The sequence below is a fragment of the Haemaphysalis longicornis genome, unplaced genomic scaffold, assembly GCF_048455015.1.
Source record: "Haemaphysalis longicornis isolate Haplotype H1 unplaced genomic scaffold, Haemaphysalis longicornis Haplotype H1 scaffold_2, whole genome shotgun sequence".
NCBI classification, from domain to species: Eukaryota; Metazoa; Arthropoda; class Arachnida; order Ixodida; family Ixodidae; genus Haemaphysalis; species Haemaphysalis longicornis.
Genome location: NW_027526295.1, coordinates 134,730,216 through 134,747,394, shown reverse-complemented (window position 1 = coordinate 134,747,394; position 17,179 = coordinate 134,730,216). Strand labels below are relative to the sequence as shown.

The 17,179-nt window shown below is 48.9% G+C and overlaps 1 protein-coding gene across 1 annotated transcript in view; it reads right to left on the bottom strand.

Annotated features, from left to right (window-relative positions):
- Window positions 1-1,936: 1,936 nt before the first annotated feature.
- The window catches only part of LOC144169243 (uncharacterized), a 38,534-nt gene continuing 23,291 nt past the window's right edge, over window positions 1,937-17,179 (bottom strand). Inside the window, exons 3-5 of the mRNA XM_077698300.1 lie at window positions 16,478-16,545; window positions 12,558-12,644; window positions 1,937-2,157 (exon numbers count right to left, since the gene is read on the bottom strand). Of these exons, the coding sequence (XP_077554426.1) occupies window positions 2,030-2,157; window positions 12,558-12,644; window positions 16,478-16,545 (283 nt within the window). The 3' untranslated portion in view covers window positions 1,937-2,029. The remainder of the gene's footprint in view (window positions 2,158-12,557; window positions 12,645-16,477; window positions 16,546-17,179) is intronic.

Here is a 17,179-nt window from a genome sequence, read left to right as displayed (position 1 = left end):
TTGGTTGGCTCGCACAATAGCGTCGTCGATAACTTTTTCCGGGTATTTTATATATATATATATATATATATATATATATATATATATATATATATATATATATATATATATATATATATATATATATATATATATACATATATATATAGTGCGTTAGAGTAGTGGTCTCGTTTCTGGAAGTTCGGACCGCTGAATGCAATGTCCCAGGGGAATGCAATCATCACTGGCGCCTGGTTGCGGCCACGGCTTCATCTCTGTATATATAATCATGACCGATTCTTCCGCCTTCTTGAACTATCATCATCGGTAACCAGGATCGGTCGCCTTCTTGCTGCCTTCCAGCTCGGCCTGCGAATAAAGCTGTTTGTGCGTACTGGTCTACCTTCGCCTACCATCGGCCTTACAAGTGGTGGAAGGTGCATTCCGGTCCCATAATGTACCTTTCCAGCTGCCCCACTGGAACTCCGCTCGGGTCGCCGCCTAATGCCGGAAACTACAGCGATGACGCTGGAATCGGCGAAATCCATGGCTCCACAAACTGCCCAGTGCATCATTACGAGCCCCCAGCGTGACCCTCCTTTCTTCGCTGGCCTTCGTGACGATGATGCCGACGAGTGGCTGAACACCTACTACAGGCTGAGCGCATTCAACCGCTGGGACGATAACCTCAAGCGGCAAAATGTTTCGTTCTCCCTGACCAAGGTTGCCGAGACGTGGTATCTAAATAACCGGCATGCCATTTTGTGCACGGCTTCTTCGAAAGCCAAACATTTCTTGGGGCGTGCCTTACTGCCAGTTTAGGATCGCCGTGGCGGCTCCTAAAAGGACCGATACTAGAAAAGCTGGGCCGATTTTGTTGCTAAGTTGCACCGTATATTCGGCTCTTCTAAAGCTCGGAGTGACAGCGCGAAAAAGAAAGTCGAGACCCGTGTGCAACATGCGCATGAAACGTACGTCTCATATATCGAGGACGTTCTGGCACTGTGTCGTCGCGCCGCCAATAACATGCCGTAAGCTACGCCATGCTCTGAAAGGAATGGGTGAGTTTGTGTCCACGACACTAGCAACGCAGAACCTCACAACCGTCTCGGACGTGATCGCCACTTGTAAGCGTCTCGACAAACTACAGTCCATCCGCCTTCGTCAAGACACGGCTCCTTCCCACCATCTGGGAAATGAAGACATGCGTGCGTTTATACGCTATCTAATTTGCGAGGAAATACACTCCAATATTTCCCAGTGCACACACTGTGTCAGCGAAGCTCCTTCTGTGCCTGGCCTAGAGGATATCGTTAAGGAGGAGCTCGCGGCAATGCCCGTACTTCTGCCTCCAACCCAACCTGTTTTTGTGGCAACGCCATCTTACTCGGACGTGGCTGGTCGGCATCCTCTACCGTTCACTCCCATTACGACACACAGGTCCCGCCCGGCTATGTCGCCGCCATGCCTCGGTTGCAAACCACGCCGACTTATTTTCCGCCTAACCACGACCCCAAGGTTGGCCGGCCAGTGTGCTATTATTGTGGCACCCGGGGCCACATCTCCCGATTTTGGCGAAGGCGCCAACGTGACGAAGCTAGGCAGCCTACGAACGCGATTATGTACGCCCGAATTACTTTGACTACGTGAAGCGTACTCACCAGCCTTTCTCACGCCGTTCACCAACGCCACCCGAACCACCAACCGACCTTCCTCGTCTTATAGTAAACAATTTTACCACCAGTTGCATGGGAGGCATACATGCCGCAACTTCTTTTCAGAAGTCAATTTCACCATCCCATTTCCTCTACTAAAATCCTCCGCTGCTATGTACTGGCTCCCATGTTTGGCCAGTCAGGTTCTTTTTCACGTTTCTGTATCCTTCAGTGTCAGTGTGGTTAGTTCTAATTTATATTTCACAGGAATATTTACAGAATTAGGAAACGCGAAATGCTGTATATGCCTTTATTGTGCATCTTCAATCAGTGTACAGTCACTCGCCTGTTTAACATTAAAAATTATACATGTCGCCTGCGTGGTTTCAGGTGTTCTACAATCCCATGAAGTCACAGTTTTCGTCGTAAATAGGCGCACTAAGTTCGCAGATGTCTTCAAAATGCTCTATGCAGGACTGAGGAACGCGATTAGCCATTTCCGGTACTGTCCAGAGGATGCACTCTGGAAAAAAAACGAAGATTCATCAATGGCTGCGTAACCAGCGGCACGGGTGATGTTAAATGACGAAAGCAAAAACACGAATACCGTAGCATACGAACATTCGCAATGAATCCTAATTATAGGGCGCAGAACTTTAGCAGGACCCAGAAGAGTTGCGGAAGATGCAGAGATTTTGAATGCGCTGCTGTCCAATTGCGCAATTGCTACTGTCCAATTGCCTTATTCTAAAGATCACCGTTTTTTTTGGCAACTTTTTATTTCTGACGTCATAGGGCTGCCAGGAAACCCGTGCGATATGTACAGGCATTCTAGCTGGACCGGACGCTTGGAGAAAAGGCCGGACAACCCACTAGCGACCCCACAGACGCTCGATCTTGGGTGCCCCGGGGAAACGTTCATAACCCAGTTCATTTCAACAAAGTGCGGGCTGCCTACGGCGAATGTATTCCGGCTGGACTCACGTACAAGCTGGGCATCGTGGACTGTGCCGATAATGTAGCCCATTTTGACCTCTAACACACACTAAAAAGTAACAAAGCTTTCTAATGAGCGGAGTATTAAATGGGCCAACATTCAGTTCGCAATAGTCACCACGCAGTGGGGGGAATGTGGATGCGTCCCCGTCTCGCATTCAGGAAGCCTTGGTTTCAATCTTATACCCTGATTTGCACAGTTTCGTTTTCAAGTAAACAAGCTTATTTTACGGGGTCCTCTCTCTGCCATTTCTTGCCAATCCGAGCATTGTGCGATTTGTTATGACTAGAGCCTTACCAAAGCATTCCCACGTTTGGGGCATTCCCTAGGCCTACCAATGGTTTGCGAAGGTCGCCAGGTGGTGGGGGGAACGTGAATGCGTGCCCGTCTCGCATTTAGGAAGCCCTGGGTGAAATCCCATACCCAACTTTGCACAATTTTTTTGTCAAATTAAGAAGCTCATTTTGCGGGATTTTCTCTCTGCCATTTCTTGCCAATCCGAGCATTGTCCGATGATTTATGACTAAAGCCTTACCAAAGCATTCACACGTTTAGGGCATTCCCTAGGCCTAACGATGGCTAGCAAAAGTCACCAGGTTTGGGGTGGGGGGATGCGAATGCGAGTCCGTATCACATTCAGGAAGCCATGGTTGCCATACCATACGAAATGTGCAAAACTTGTTGTCAAATTAAGAAGCTCATTTTACAGGATCTTCTCTCTGCGATTTGTTGTCAATCCGGGCATTGTTTTATTTTTTTACGACTGCCAAGCCATTCCAAAGCATTCTCACGTTCTGCCAAAGCATCCCAAAGCATTCTTAACAAAAAAGCATTCTCACGTCTAGGGCATTCCCTAGGCCTAACGACGGTTAAAAAAGTCTACAGGCAGTGGTTTGAATGTGGATGGGTCCTTGTATTCAGAAAACCAGGGATTGAATTCCATGCCAAAAATTTTATCTTTTTGTTTCAAATAATTTCGCTTAGTTTGTAACTGGTTCGTTCTACCATTTCGTATCAATCCGAGCATTTTCCCATGCATGTTAGGGGGAATGCCTGATACAACGATTTGAGCGAAAAAAACCGTTCGGCGCCCTGTAAGAGAAAACGGTTCCTTCGGAGGCTTTCCATTCCATGACCGGTTCCACGGTGCGAGCTTAAGCTGGTCAGTAACGAGCGGCTGCCGTCTCCGCCTGTGTACTGCTGGTAAATGAAAACGCAAGGTTACAAAGCCCTCCGACAGCTCCAGGCGAAACAACGCGTCTCGGGCGTTCAGCTACTCATTCGCGCGTTCGCGTTCACACCCATAAAAAGTCCTTAGATGTCCTTGAATGTTCTTTTTCTTCCGCATAATAGTTTTATCCTTGCAAACACGCACTTTCAGCCATCTTCGTGGTAGATTTACGAGGTAGGTTAATAGTCTTGCCGTACCTTTAAAAATACATGACGCCCAACAGCCTCATTTTTGTAGTTGCAGATTTAAATTGCACAGCAAAACCGAGGTGGCGATGTTACTTGCCAATAGCAATACATCAGTACTTATCCTTCAGTGTGTCGCTAAGTTATCCGGCGGACTATAGTGCGTTAGAACACGTCTTGCGGATATCAGAGACGCAACATCATTCGTCGAAGTGTAATGCTTCTCTAACGGGGATTCGACAGTGCAAAATAGTGGGAATCTTGTTCCACCTAGTCAATCAGGCGGTAGCGATCAATCGCATGCAGAGCGCTATGTTGCGAGGTGCAAAACACCCGCACTAAGTCAACCTAATTCATTCAATGGCTACTCCGCGAAGCGCCAACAATAAATGGGCGGTGCCACGCCGGAGGTTAGCTACATTACGACGTAATTATATGCCAGTTTTCGCCCGGCGCCACAGCATTAGGCCGTTTAGAGCAGCGAAAGAGAATTTGCCACAATAGTTGTTGCGAAATAATTGAAGCCAAAGCTTGATAGTTTCTTAAAGCAGTAAAAATAGCGCAAGTTCTCGTTCGTTATTTAGGATACCTGTAGCCCTGTACACTGAATATAAAAAAAATTGTCGCAGCTTCCACGAGTGCTGCAAGGCTACAGAAACGGGAGAGGTGGGGTCGACCTAGCTTCTCCCGACACTGACAGCGGATCTTAGGAGAAAGGGAGCGGCCGGACTCCAGAAGTGCAAAGCTGTTTTCAACGGCACTGTAAAACAAAGACCATTAATGTAAAGTAAACTGTATTATTCAGTACGAATTGTCATTAACCATTTCGTCGACTTCTTCCTACGGCACAACCGCGCAGAGAAAATCGACCTGTAGCGCATCCTCGCTTTGGTGGAACTCTACTTCTTCGTCAGCTGATCCGGTGGCAGTCTCCGCGTACAGATTATAAAGGATGACTTGGTAGCTTCGTCGTCATCGTCTCGTCGACACCGCGGATTCGTGGCGCACCGGTCGGTACACAATGACGACGAAGACGAAGGAGGGACTCGTCATGTGGCGTAAGCTCACGCGCAAGCCTGGTTGACGCCATGCTGTCGCCGTGAGGCACGCGTAAACGTGCGCTCGGGATTTTCTGTCCACGCCAGATGGAGTTGCGTCTTTCTAAACTGGTCTTCTATAAATAAATAGGAAGCTTAACATGGTTCCAAACGCATTTGATTTGGGCTTACGCCGGATTCTCAAACACCCTGCACATTGGCGGGCCTCTCACTGCAGCAGCCAGACACCGCAGCAGATATCAAAGTCTGTGCGCTTTGCGGTTCGTATTTTTTAGCAGCAGAGCTGTTAAAGATGACGTTAGTTCGTTGTTGTTAGCAAAAGAGCACCAAGATGAAGAATTACACGGCACGACTTTCGCGCAGTGGCTCCAGCAAAAAGAAATAAGCGCATGTGAGAGTCCGCCGGTGATGAGTGCCCCACGTCATCCACGCTCGCGCGTGGCCTTGCGCCACGGGAGAGCTCCCGTCTTCGTAGTCATCTTCGGCGCGGCGTACCCGTGGCGTGCCGTTTGCAACACGGCTCCCCCTCCTAAGTGGGGCCAGAGGCCGTAGTGCTGCCCACATGATCTCTTTGGTCGGTGGAGCTTGGAATTCCGGGGCGGGGTAGTTGATATGAGGAAGCCATGGGTGGTTCGGTGGGAGGCGACGTACGCGGGCTTTACTCTGTCCGCGGCGACGACGGGTAGCAAGCCGTTAAGGCACAGTCCCACTTGCAACTCGGGCGCGGCGCGTCACGCGTCGTCGCGCGACACATGTCGCGTGATGAGGAGGTGTCCATACACGTGACCAGCAATGATGGGACCGCGATTAGCGAAGCTGTTATCCAACCTCTACTACTTCCTTGGTGCATACATACTTTGCACTCAAAAAAAATATACTACACTTACAATATACAAAAACAGTTGAAATTGTTATAGAAAGCGTTTGATAACCTGCAAAAGTGTCGAAAGCATTGCGGGTTGCAGGAGGAGCCGAAAATAACGAACTCGAGCAGACTCTTTTTAATATGTTGTTTCAGGATGAAGCACGCACCTCTGATTTCAAACCACAACAGTCAATCCCACGCTCCTTTTCACAGACGCAGAAGTTATGGTACCTCGAAGCTCCACTGTGCTTACTACTTCCCGATAGAAACACAAAAATGCTGCAAGTCAACCTGCCGTCCAGCTGTCCATCTGGGTAATAAGAAGATTACTTGCCTTTACATTACAAACATGTTTCTGCGCAGTGAATACTTTCACACTGTTCCTTGATTTGTTATATTTATTTATTCATTTATGTATTTATTTATTCATTTATTCGTCCATGTGAACGCTGAAGTCATGGACGAAAGAACCGAAGTGCACGAAAAGGTGCCTGCCGACCCTGTTGAACCTCCCACTGGCAATGCGCCCGTCATCATCGATATCATGTAGATATCCCGTGTCAATAAAGTTATCGTCTCCGCAAGGGACAGCCATGGCCCAGGTCTACCTTGCGTTGTTTTTTTGCTACATTTTGGTGCCTTGAGACCCGGGAAGACGACCGCACACGACGAAGGAGACCACCGACATCGCCTCCGGTTTGAGGTTCGCAGAGCCCCTCTCCTTTGACTGCTGTTTACGCGGCTACGCCCCACCTTCAGCCGAAGGTCAGCATGGCTGGACATGACCGCCTATTGATGACCGACCGAATGTGTGCAATTGATAAGCTGCCCCGGAAGCAGCGTATCCTCCGCGGCACTGGTTTCCGACTGCTCAAGGCAGCGACGGATCTTCTGGAAGCCGCCTCGCCGCATCCGCATGACCTTCAGCGGCCATTGATCGGCTCGAGAGCAATGACGCCGCACTGTACGAGACAGAAAAGAAAATTATCGAGCTTCTGGACCTTGATGAAGCTGAGCGAGATTACATTCACGCATGGGGCTACCGAGGAACCATACATCGTACCATCAACAACCTGCGCTCGTCCTTAAACTCTCAAAACGTGCCCGGCAGGAGAGTCACTACCAACGGCACTGCAGGGAAGCCAAATTACCCTCGGCCATTGACCATCGTGTCCAACGGTGTTCACCCAGCAACCCGTCCAGACGACCCCCCTCACTGCGGCTCACGTCAACCGTCCTCGGCAGTCGTACTGGCGAAGCTGTAGGCTACTACTTTATGCGGTGAGCCATGTGAGTGCAATGGTTTTTGGTGCAGTGTCGAGGCAATGGAACACAGGCACCCAAACGTTCCAGATATTGACAATGTTGGAGCCAGATGCGAGGTAGCGTCACCCGTCGCAAAGAAAGACAAGCGTGAAGAGCACGAAACTACGTCCGCCACAGAGAAGGACGACCCAGTGGTTCCTGTCCAAGTAGACGATGCAACACGTGAAATGAGGGACGTGGAAGGGAACACACAGCCTGCGCAGCACGGTTTCGGGCCCATCTTTGTTCCAGACGCTATGAAGAGCGAGTCCTTACCGGAACTTCTTAATAGCCGATAAGCTCAAACCGACAGTGTAGTTGAGGAGGTTGCAGTCCTGAACGAATGCCATTCACTCTTTCGAACTGTAATTGGAAAAGCAGAACAAACGTTGCTGTTCACTTCTGCTCAGTCTCAAGAAACAGAGAGATGTGCCCAAGAAGCAGCGCAGCCGTATTGTGAGCTGACACCTATTAAGAAAATGCGCTCGCCTGATCGGGAGTTACAGAAGAGAAAACCGAAGGAGCGGACACAACTGATCTAAGAATCCCGTTCGACACCAAGTCATTCCAGGTTGCCCGCCGTCATCTTCAGGGCAACTGCAGCCAGACTGAAGGGCATGAAGCCTTTTGGAAAGCAGAGCGGAGAGTTCAGTTGTCATGCGCGTCAGAGTGTCGACACTGGGCTGTCCTGAAATCGGCAAGACGGTGCAAGCACCGCATGAGAAGAAAAGAGACACCGTTTTCCGACAGCTTTACAAGGATTGATCTCCTGCAAGAAAACGGAGTGTTACGGTTGTGGACCTATTCTTAATCCTGTAGGATTTATCTCGTGGGCCGGAGGAAATGTTAGATCCCCAGCGCACTATGCGCGGCGCCGTAGTACAAAGTTGCAGTGTTGCGAAGCTCCAAGAACACTCCAAAGAACTGTATACGCACGTTCAAGCTGCGCCGCGGCGCAGGGGTATGATACGCGCCAAAGCGAGACATCAGTGCATAGTGACAAGAGCCCGCGTCACGCTCAATTTTCCGGAATAAATGCGAGACTTTCTGCGCGTGCATCATCCCTGAAGACACGTACTTAAAGACAATGGTAGAATTGGCCGACACGCGGTCGTGGAGCAAGGCGGAGAAGCTGCCGACAAGCCAACAAGTATGGTGTGCGGTACAGCGCTTGTACAGCGGAGGACATGAACGTTGCGTGCGCGGGATGATGTTAAATCTCCAGCTGGCTATGCACCAGTCATCATCGTCATCATGTAGATTGCCACTGTTTCATAACCGTGAATTGTGTTCGTGTTCATCTTCATTTTCTTAGTTTGTTTATTGCTTTATTAGTTATTACGTTTGACTTATGTTATGTACTAATACAAAAAAATTACAAAAGACAATGAACGGCCAAAGCCCGGTGGCGCGTGATGATGGTAGATCTACTCCGTTTCCTTTCTTTTCCTCTTTTCTTATTTCCTCTCCATTCCATTTCTCTAATTCCTTAACATCTCTAGATCTAATCTATTTATTTCTCTTCTTTTCATTTCTTTATTTTCGATTTCCTTATCTTCGCTGCGATACTTTTTTAGTGCAGGCTTGGCTCGCTTGCCTATCTCACACTATGTCCATAAAGTTATCGTCCCCGCAAACGGTAGCCATGGCCCAGGTCTGCCTTGCGTCTTCTTCCACTACAGGTACGATGGCAGAGGATAGGTGCCGTTTACAATTGCGGATTGAAACAAACGTTTCAATTCCGTTCCGTCTGTCGACTCCGCCGCCGTAGCTAGCTGTCCCGTTTTGCGATGCCGTCGCCCGATCAGGGAATTCCTTCCGAAAGCAAGGGCTCCGCCATTGCGAGGCGACAAAAAGCTACGACCACCTATTCGCTTTGGGACATCGCGCGGCGTCGCGGTACGTGCCAAGTCGCGTGTGGAAATGCGCTTGAACGTTGAGGGTTACGGTCTCGGGTGGCCACTCGCCGTACGACGGATGTGCATGGAATTGCCCTTTCTGCCCCCTCTCTCCTGATGTCCGATGTCAGTGTGGGGAGAAGGTAGATCGACACTCATGTCTGCTGTTTCTCTAGCCTTGCACGAATAGTGAAAGCGGCGCCAATATGTTATCTCCCTTGTATAGTAGTCTCTCTTAGACGTGCCTGCTCAACTGAACTTCACTCTTGCTAACTCAATGATGTTACAAACTTCGTTAATGATCAACAATTAACTGCGCAAAATGTGGCACAAAATACTTTAAAATGAAAAAATTGTTCATATTGTTACGAGACATCACCATCAAGTCGGGATCATCATCAAGGACGGAAGAAGAAGACGCTGAGAGGGACGCGCGTGGAGTTCGGGCCCTTGCTTGGACGGCGTTTAGTCATCTGTGCCTTCTGTAGATACCGGACTACCGCGTATCATTTGGTGGAGAGTGCTGTTTCGGCCCCGTCCTGCTCTACCTACTCATTCCGTGGGCTGTGAAACCTGGACACCACTGGCTCACAGGTCCTGATCACGGATCTTGGAAGCGGGCGTCATCTGCAAGGCTCCACCATGGCCCCGCCTGCTGCACCCCCAGTGCCGTTACGCCGCTTGTCATCGCGAACCACCCCCGAGACCCAGGTTTCTTTTCCGTCAGTCTTGCTCTTTTCCGTCAGCCGAACCTGCAGCTCAACTCCGCGAAGTGTCACTTCGCGAGGCGTCAACTAACTATTTTGGGCCACCTTTTCGACGCTCAAGGAGTACAGCACGATCCCGGTAAGATAAAAGTAGTTAAGGACTTCCCTGTGCCCCGCTCATCGAAATACGTCCGTAGTTTTGTGGGCCTCTGCTCATATTTCCGCCGTTTTATAGGAGGCTTTGCTGATATCGCCCGTCCTCTAACCGATGTTTTGAAGAACACCATCTTTGAGTGGGGCCCTGAACAGGCCAAAGCCTTTACCACATTAGTGCATCTCCTAACCACATCGCCCATTTTAGCCCGCTTTGATGTGTCTGCATCCACCGAAATCGGAACGGACGCCAGCGGCCATGGCATTGGAGCCGTCCTGGCTCAGCGTCAATCCGGCAAGGATTGCGTGATCGCCTACGCCAGCCGCCTCCTATCTCCAGCAGAAAGAAATTATTCCATCACAGAACAGGAGTGTCTCGCTCTTGTGTGGGCTGTGGGCAAACTTCGTCCATACCTCTACGGCCGACCGTTTTCTGTTGTGACGGATCATCACGCGCTCTGTTGGTTAGCATCACTGAAAGATCCAACCGGTCACCTTGGGTGCTGGGCTCTCCGCCTCCAGGAGTATCTTATTCAGTCGTCTATAGATGGGGCCGCCTGCACCAGGACGCCGACTGTCTGCCACGCTACCCTGTCGAACCTCCTGAGCCTACGTGTTCCGACGCATTTCCATCCCTTCTGGCGATTTCCTCTTTCTTCCAACTTGGTAAAGAGCAGCGCCGGGATGAATTTTCGCGGCAGATCATTGAACGTCTGTGTAACGCCCCTTCGGACCCATCAGTACGATTTTTCCAACTCAAGGACGGTGTGCTCTATCGTAAGAATGCACGCCTGGAAGGTCCCGAGCTGCTCCCTGTTGTGCCTGACCACCTTCGTTTGGACGTCCTCAAGCAACTGCACTACCATGCAACAGCGTGTAATTTAGGAGTTTCAAGAACATACGACCGTGTCCTACGGCGTTTTTGCTAGCCAGGGCTTTACCGCTCTATTCGCCGTTACGTCGGTGCATGCGACAAGTGCCAACGTCGGAAAGCACCAACAACGCTGCCCGCCGGCCCTCTTTAGCCACTGGACATAACGGTCGAACCATTTTTCCGCGTTGGTTTAGAGCTGCTTGGTCCCTTTCCCCAGTCCATGGCCCGAAATCGGTGGATTGCATTGGGCACTGATTACGCGACCCGTTACGCAATAACACGGGCCCTTCCAACCAGCTGCGCTACTGATGTCGCAGATTTCCTCCTTTACGAGGTGATCCTCCATCATGGTGCTCCTCATCAGCTGTTGACTGACCGCGGACGAAACTTCTTGTCGCGAGTAGTCGACGACATCCTTCGCTGCTGCGCAACCACGCACAAATTTACTACTTCCTACCATCCGCAGACCAACGGTCTTACGGAGCGACCTAACAGAACCCTAACGGATATACTTTCCATGTACGTTTCGGATGACCATCGCGACTGGCACGTTGCTTTACCTTTCATTACATTCGCATACAACTCGTCCTGTCATGATACCGCCGGATTTTCACCTTTTTACCTCCTCTTCGGTCGAGAGCCGGTCTTGCCACTGGACCTCTTAATCGAGCACAACACGCCGCCTTCTGGTTATGCCCAAGACGCCATTGCCCTGGCTGAATTTGCACGCAGCATAGCGCACACCAGGCTTACGTCATCCCAGGATTCTCAAAAGTCGCGTTACGATCGACGCCACAGCACCCGCCACTTTGAGCCAGGTTCCCTCGTGCTTCTCTGGTGTCCTGCGCTCCAAGTAGGGCGTTCTGAGAAACTGCTCTCCCGTTACTACGGCCCCTACCGTGTCCTGCGCCAAGTGACTGCTGTAAACTATGAAAACGCCCCTGTAGTTCCGGCTGACTCATCGCGCCCTCCCAAGACTGACATCGTCCATGTCTTCCGTCTAAAGCCTTACCGTCCACAGCCTCCTGTTTTGCCCTGAGCAGCACCGAGTCGGTGCTCTTACGGGAGGGGGGTTCTGTTACGAGACACCACCATCAAGTCGGGATCATCATCAAGGAGTGAAGAAGACGACGCGGAGAGGGACGCACATGGAGTTCGGCCTCTTGCTTGGACGGCGTTTAGTCAGTCTTTCTGTGCCTTCTGTAGATACCGGACTACCACTTATTATTATATAAGAAAGCTTGGAAATACGTGTGGCGGACCCGTTGGAGGGCTGACCAGTTGTGTATATTTTAAACACTCGTTCTATACCATTGTGTAACCAAATTAGCACGTTCGGCGTAGATGACACCGATGTGAGAAAGGTGACACGATATGATAAAATTGAACAGCTTCACAGATTTGCCAAATGAATGATTAGAGAAAAGATCGTCGTAGAGTGCACCATTCCTTAAAAGGATATTCATAATACGAATTGCCTCGGATGACCACTAGCGGAGGTTTACAAAAATTAATAAATTATTTAGTGCTTCTGTAGACTTTTGAGGCATCAGTCGTGTATTTCATGTGTTGTATATCACTCTTACTGCTTTTGTAAATCACTTTTTGTGAATATTGTTTTTTTCATCTAAGAAACTTGGATTCTCTTACCTTGTCGATTCCTGAAAGGAAATTGCATAACTGAGCAAGTTTTGGATTCTGCATAGTCCATCGTTGCAATCTGCCAGTCTCCTTCACCTGTAACCAAGGGGCAATAGTAAGTCCCGGTTATGGCGTTTCTCTCGGGTAAGTCCAACCGGAATACTTCCGGTCACACCTACCCTCAATACATTTACAGCTGTGCGGATATTTAAATAAATGCTCAGTTTTGTGCTTCAAAGTAGAAGGCCGTGGTTGCGATTTCTTTTAGCTGTGGTCGTCTCAAAGGGACCCTGCAGCACTAACCAGCGACTATTTATAATGCACATTGGAGGAGAATGTACTGACGCAGCAGCGGCTTTCCGCGAGAATAACCAAATCCGTCCAGCACCACCGTAGCTGCAAGGGATGAACAAAAACCCCTTATCGATCCCTCGCAAATCAAGTTTCGCCTGCGGAAGAAGCCTGCGTGCTGTCTCCTGCATGGTCGGGCGGCTCTCGTGAGATTTCCGTTGGTGGCCTTCGATATGAGTTTTCTTCTTTTTCTCGCACACTACAATAGTCTTTTCCCGGTGTGTTTCGAAACAAATGAGGCACTAGTGGTTGCATGTAAGCGCACGCTCAGCCTGGGCGTTTTTGAAGCAATAAGAGCTTGTTGTGGAGTGGTCTAGTTGAAAGTAAATTACGCAGTTCGTCTCTACAAACTCTCCGCGCTCTCGAAACACAAAAATGAAGAAACCTACACTGCAGCGTAAGACTTCAAGGTAGCGAAGCTGTAGCGAACTGAGGCGTTTTCCGTATTTTTCGCTACACGGCGTTGTTTAGGCCTCGCCGCTGTACAAGGGACCACAGCTGGCTGTTCATGTTCCTCAATCGCACACTGTCCTGTGCCCTACGTGACCTCGTGGCCTTCCTTCGTCGCTCGCGCTTATCGCTGCGGCGGCGGCCTCCTCGCCTTCCTCAACCACATCAAGCGCACGGTTCTCGCGCATGTCTCCTTTCCCTCCTCGCCTATCTCTCTCAGTTATCGGGCTGCGGCTCCTTATTGGGCGATTGCGTAGGGTGGTTTGGTTTGCTTTTTAGCGCTCAAGGGCAAAACTGGTCACCCCGCGAACACTGCCTGGGTTGCCGTAGTGTAGCTTGCGCTACAAAAATCCAAAACAGCACGTGCAGTGTTCGGCCGTCAAAACGCGATACTAGCCGGTTAATCACCTTCTCCGTATACCCCAATGCATCGGCCCGCTTTCACAACCGCTTACCAGTGGCGCAACGACCGCCGGCAGCCACGCGCTCCGAGTATCGCCTTTTAATTGCCGAGCACTGTACAGGGTAAAGCAGAGAACCAGCAGGTGCACACCGCCTTCGACGGCGGATAGTCACCGCAAATGCGAGAAATACAACGTGACGTTGATCAGCAACAGTCATTTGGACTGCCACAGTTGTAATGATGTAATAAAGTGATGTATAAGAACAGAAATTCGAGAGGCCGTGGCTGGTTTTTCAGCTTTTTTAATGGGTTGTTCCATCGCACTGCATCACATGCAAGCTTAGTATTTGGTTCATGTATTTCTGGCAGTGTAATCTAAACGTTACGCAGGTTCATTTGCGCCGGCAAAGCGTGCTTCAGCGTCCCTGTAAATGCCAGCACAATTATACCCGCCGCTCAGTCATCGGTGTGAAGTCTTTTTTTTTTTTTTTGATGGGGCAACAAAGTGTGCAGGTCTGTCTTCTGACCCGAGGTGAGTTCGGTACAGGGCCATTTAGGCATGCCGAGAAATTTCAGGGCCATACTACCTAAAAGTTTATCTTGTGGATTAAATGGGCAAGGACGGAAACTTTGTAGCAAGGTCCTTCTGCGGCCATTTGATGGTATAAAGCCGCGTGCCCCACCTACTCTAAATCAGTCGAGTCATTTCTATGAGGGGTCCTGCTTACAGTGCTGCTCAAACGCTGTACAGCGTTTTCGTGATGAGATGCACAGATTTTCTTAGCGTTCGGGCCGAAATTGACTTATTACTTCTTCTTTGTGACTATTATTTGACATGCACGAATAATGTCTGCTCTGCGCAGCTGGGAGAAAGAGTAGCTTATACTGTGTTACTGAATAGCGAAGCCCTCTAGAAAGAGTAAACAATAATTGTTATCAAGCAGAGGAGCTTCCGAGGGGCTCGTTCATTCCGTGAATCCATTGGCACAGGCAGCGTTTTCTGATTTCTCCACCAACTTGCCCTGGACGTCAAGGGAAGAGCTGGGCAATGCGCTTTCCCAAAGGTCTTAAGTGTTGAAAGCATTGGCCACGTCATGTTGGCTTGGTGTACAGCCGCCGACCATGTAAATGGCTGTCCCGGATTCCCCACAAAAAACGGCACATGGGTGACGCAGAGTTGAGGCTATATAATGGCATATTTTTTGGTGCGGGTAATTTTATGTGAGGCAGGGAGTGACTCTTCGAGACACTTGTGTTGTACTTCCTTGCCGCTGAAGTGAACGTGCATAAAGGGCACGTGAAAAAATGGAGAGAAATATTCAGAAAATTGAAATCGACACACAAACGAGGACGCTACTGCTCCGCTGAGGCTCTACGGATGTACACGCCACTGCTGGGATAATAACCAAACTGAAATTTTGCCACGCACTCTAAGCGGTTGTCGACCGGCTATGAAGGAGGCTCGGATAGTTACCGACGCAAAATATTGTTCCCGCGACCTTCGGGCGCTATATTTCTTAGGCCTCTCACTTTGTTCGGCAGGTAGGCTGTACCAAAAAGTTATCAATTATCTGCAATACCAATCGCTGATCAGGAGTCTTTCAACTCATTAAACAATTTGTGTGCATAGGAAATAGGGTTCAAATCATTCATTTAGCTTAACTTCGTACAAGCCGGGCTAATCATGGATATCACGTGAAGTAAAATTACGTTTGTTCAGAAAGTTAGATCCCTGCACGACCAGTTAGCCTCAAAACTGCTGGGTGTAATAGGTACAATGTCTGACTCCGCGTAACTTGTCACGCATACTGTCTACACATTAATACCGTGCCCCGCGTTTGCTAAACTGCTGTTGCTTCCGCGTTGTTATTCATAGCGTCACTTTTTTTTTCAGTGGATGGCTGCTGTGGTATAACCACGTGTAAATATTTTCGGTTGACGATACGATTGTCGGCCATGTTCGGCTCGGGAGGCGGTGCCAAGATGGAGTGCGAAAATCGGACGCTTGTCCCAACATAGCAAATACATGCCAGGGGGTCCCTTTCAGCGGTCGCTGGCAACAACTTCCCGTATAAACAAAGAGACAGACAAAAACGTCATTCGCGAGGCTTTCAGCGCGTCTCTGCGCCGGACAGAAGTAGTCTCATCTTCAAGCGAATCAAAATGTCATTCTCAACTCCTGGCCCATCCTGAGCTAATCCTAGAGGGCGAGCTTTGACTGCAGGATCCTCAATTTTTCGTTAACTGTTGGAGTGTGAGCGGTGTCAGGAGAAATTAAAAGAATATCGGGGTTTCGCTAAAGCACGAGCAACATATTTGTAATCATATGCTCGTTCCCTGCGGAGGGACCTAGATCGATAGCATTACAACGAAGCATCTGGGATCTTTCCATTGCAACTGGCAAGAAAACTGGAATCTGTTGAATATAGGCCTCCAGGGACATCATAAATAACAGTCTGCGATGACCATGTGTTTTCTACGTGTTGCTTGATTGCACAAAAAAGATCCCTAGAACCTGCTTGGCGATAGGAATTGAAAAATAGTAGCGTTACCAGCAGGGCACATCCCTTTACCAAACAGCTTCGGGCTGAATCTTTCTACTTTGAGTGCAAATGCAAAGGGGAGGAACCGCAGGGTATGCGAACAAAGTGTGTTAAGTGCACTTCGAGAAGGGTCTTATAAAATTGGGCTCAGTAAAAAATTTAGGCAAATTAACCATAATTACCATTGTTGTCATTAATGTACGAGGTTCCCGGGGTTGGTCCATCTTTGATGTGGAAAGTGATGGTTTGTCTGCAAGATACAAAACGTATTATTGCGATACTACTGGAATATTATCGCGATGTCAACAAAGGCAAGAATATCCATTGACTATTGTGGTATTTGCTGTGGTCCTATATCGCTAGCGGGCCTTTACCCGTTGAGGCTGCACCTTGAGTAGCAAGAGCGTCGGAGTGAAGGGCTCCAAATTACTTTGAATCACGTTGCGAACTATGCTTTTGCCGAGAGTTAGACACACTGGCGTTTTCGTTTTCTACCAAATTACTGCCACACTCTCAAGGACTGCAAATTGAGTTTTTATTGCCAAGTTTCACAATAAATATGCGCACTTTGCGTGGGCAATATAGAGCTCCACACTGTAACAATACTTTAACACAGTTGCTAAATTTCTCTCAGAGGTGTTGTTGAAATATTTTCACGAAAGGCGTGCGCGGCTGATGAAGTAGTCAAAAGCCAGGCAAATAAACTTATGAACTTGCATAAAATTAAGGTCAGCTTGTATCCCTAGAATGTGTGCTCGACTAGCCAGCAAAGCTCCTCTAACACAGCTTTTTTCAATTGTTCTGGCCGATGTACTTCACCGGCCAGTAAACTAATATATTTATTTATTTATTTATTTATTTATTTATTTATTTATTTATTTATT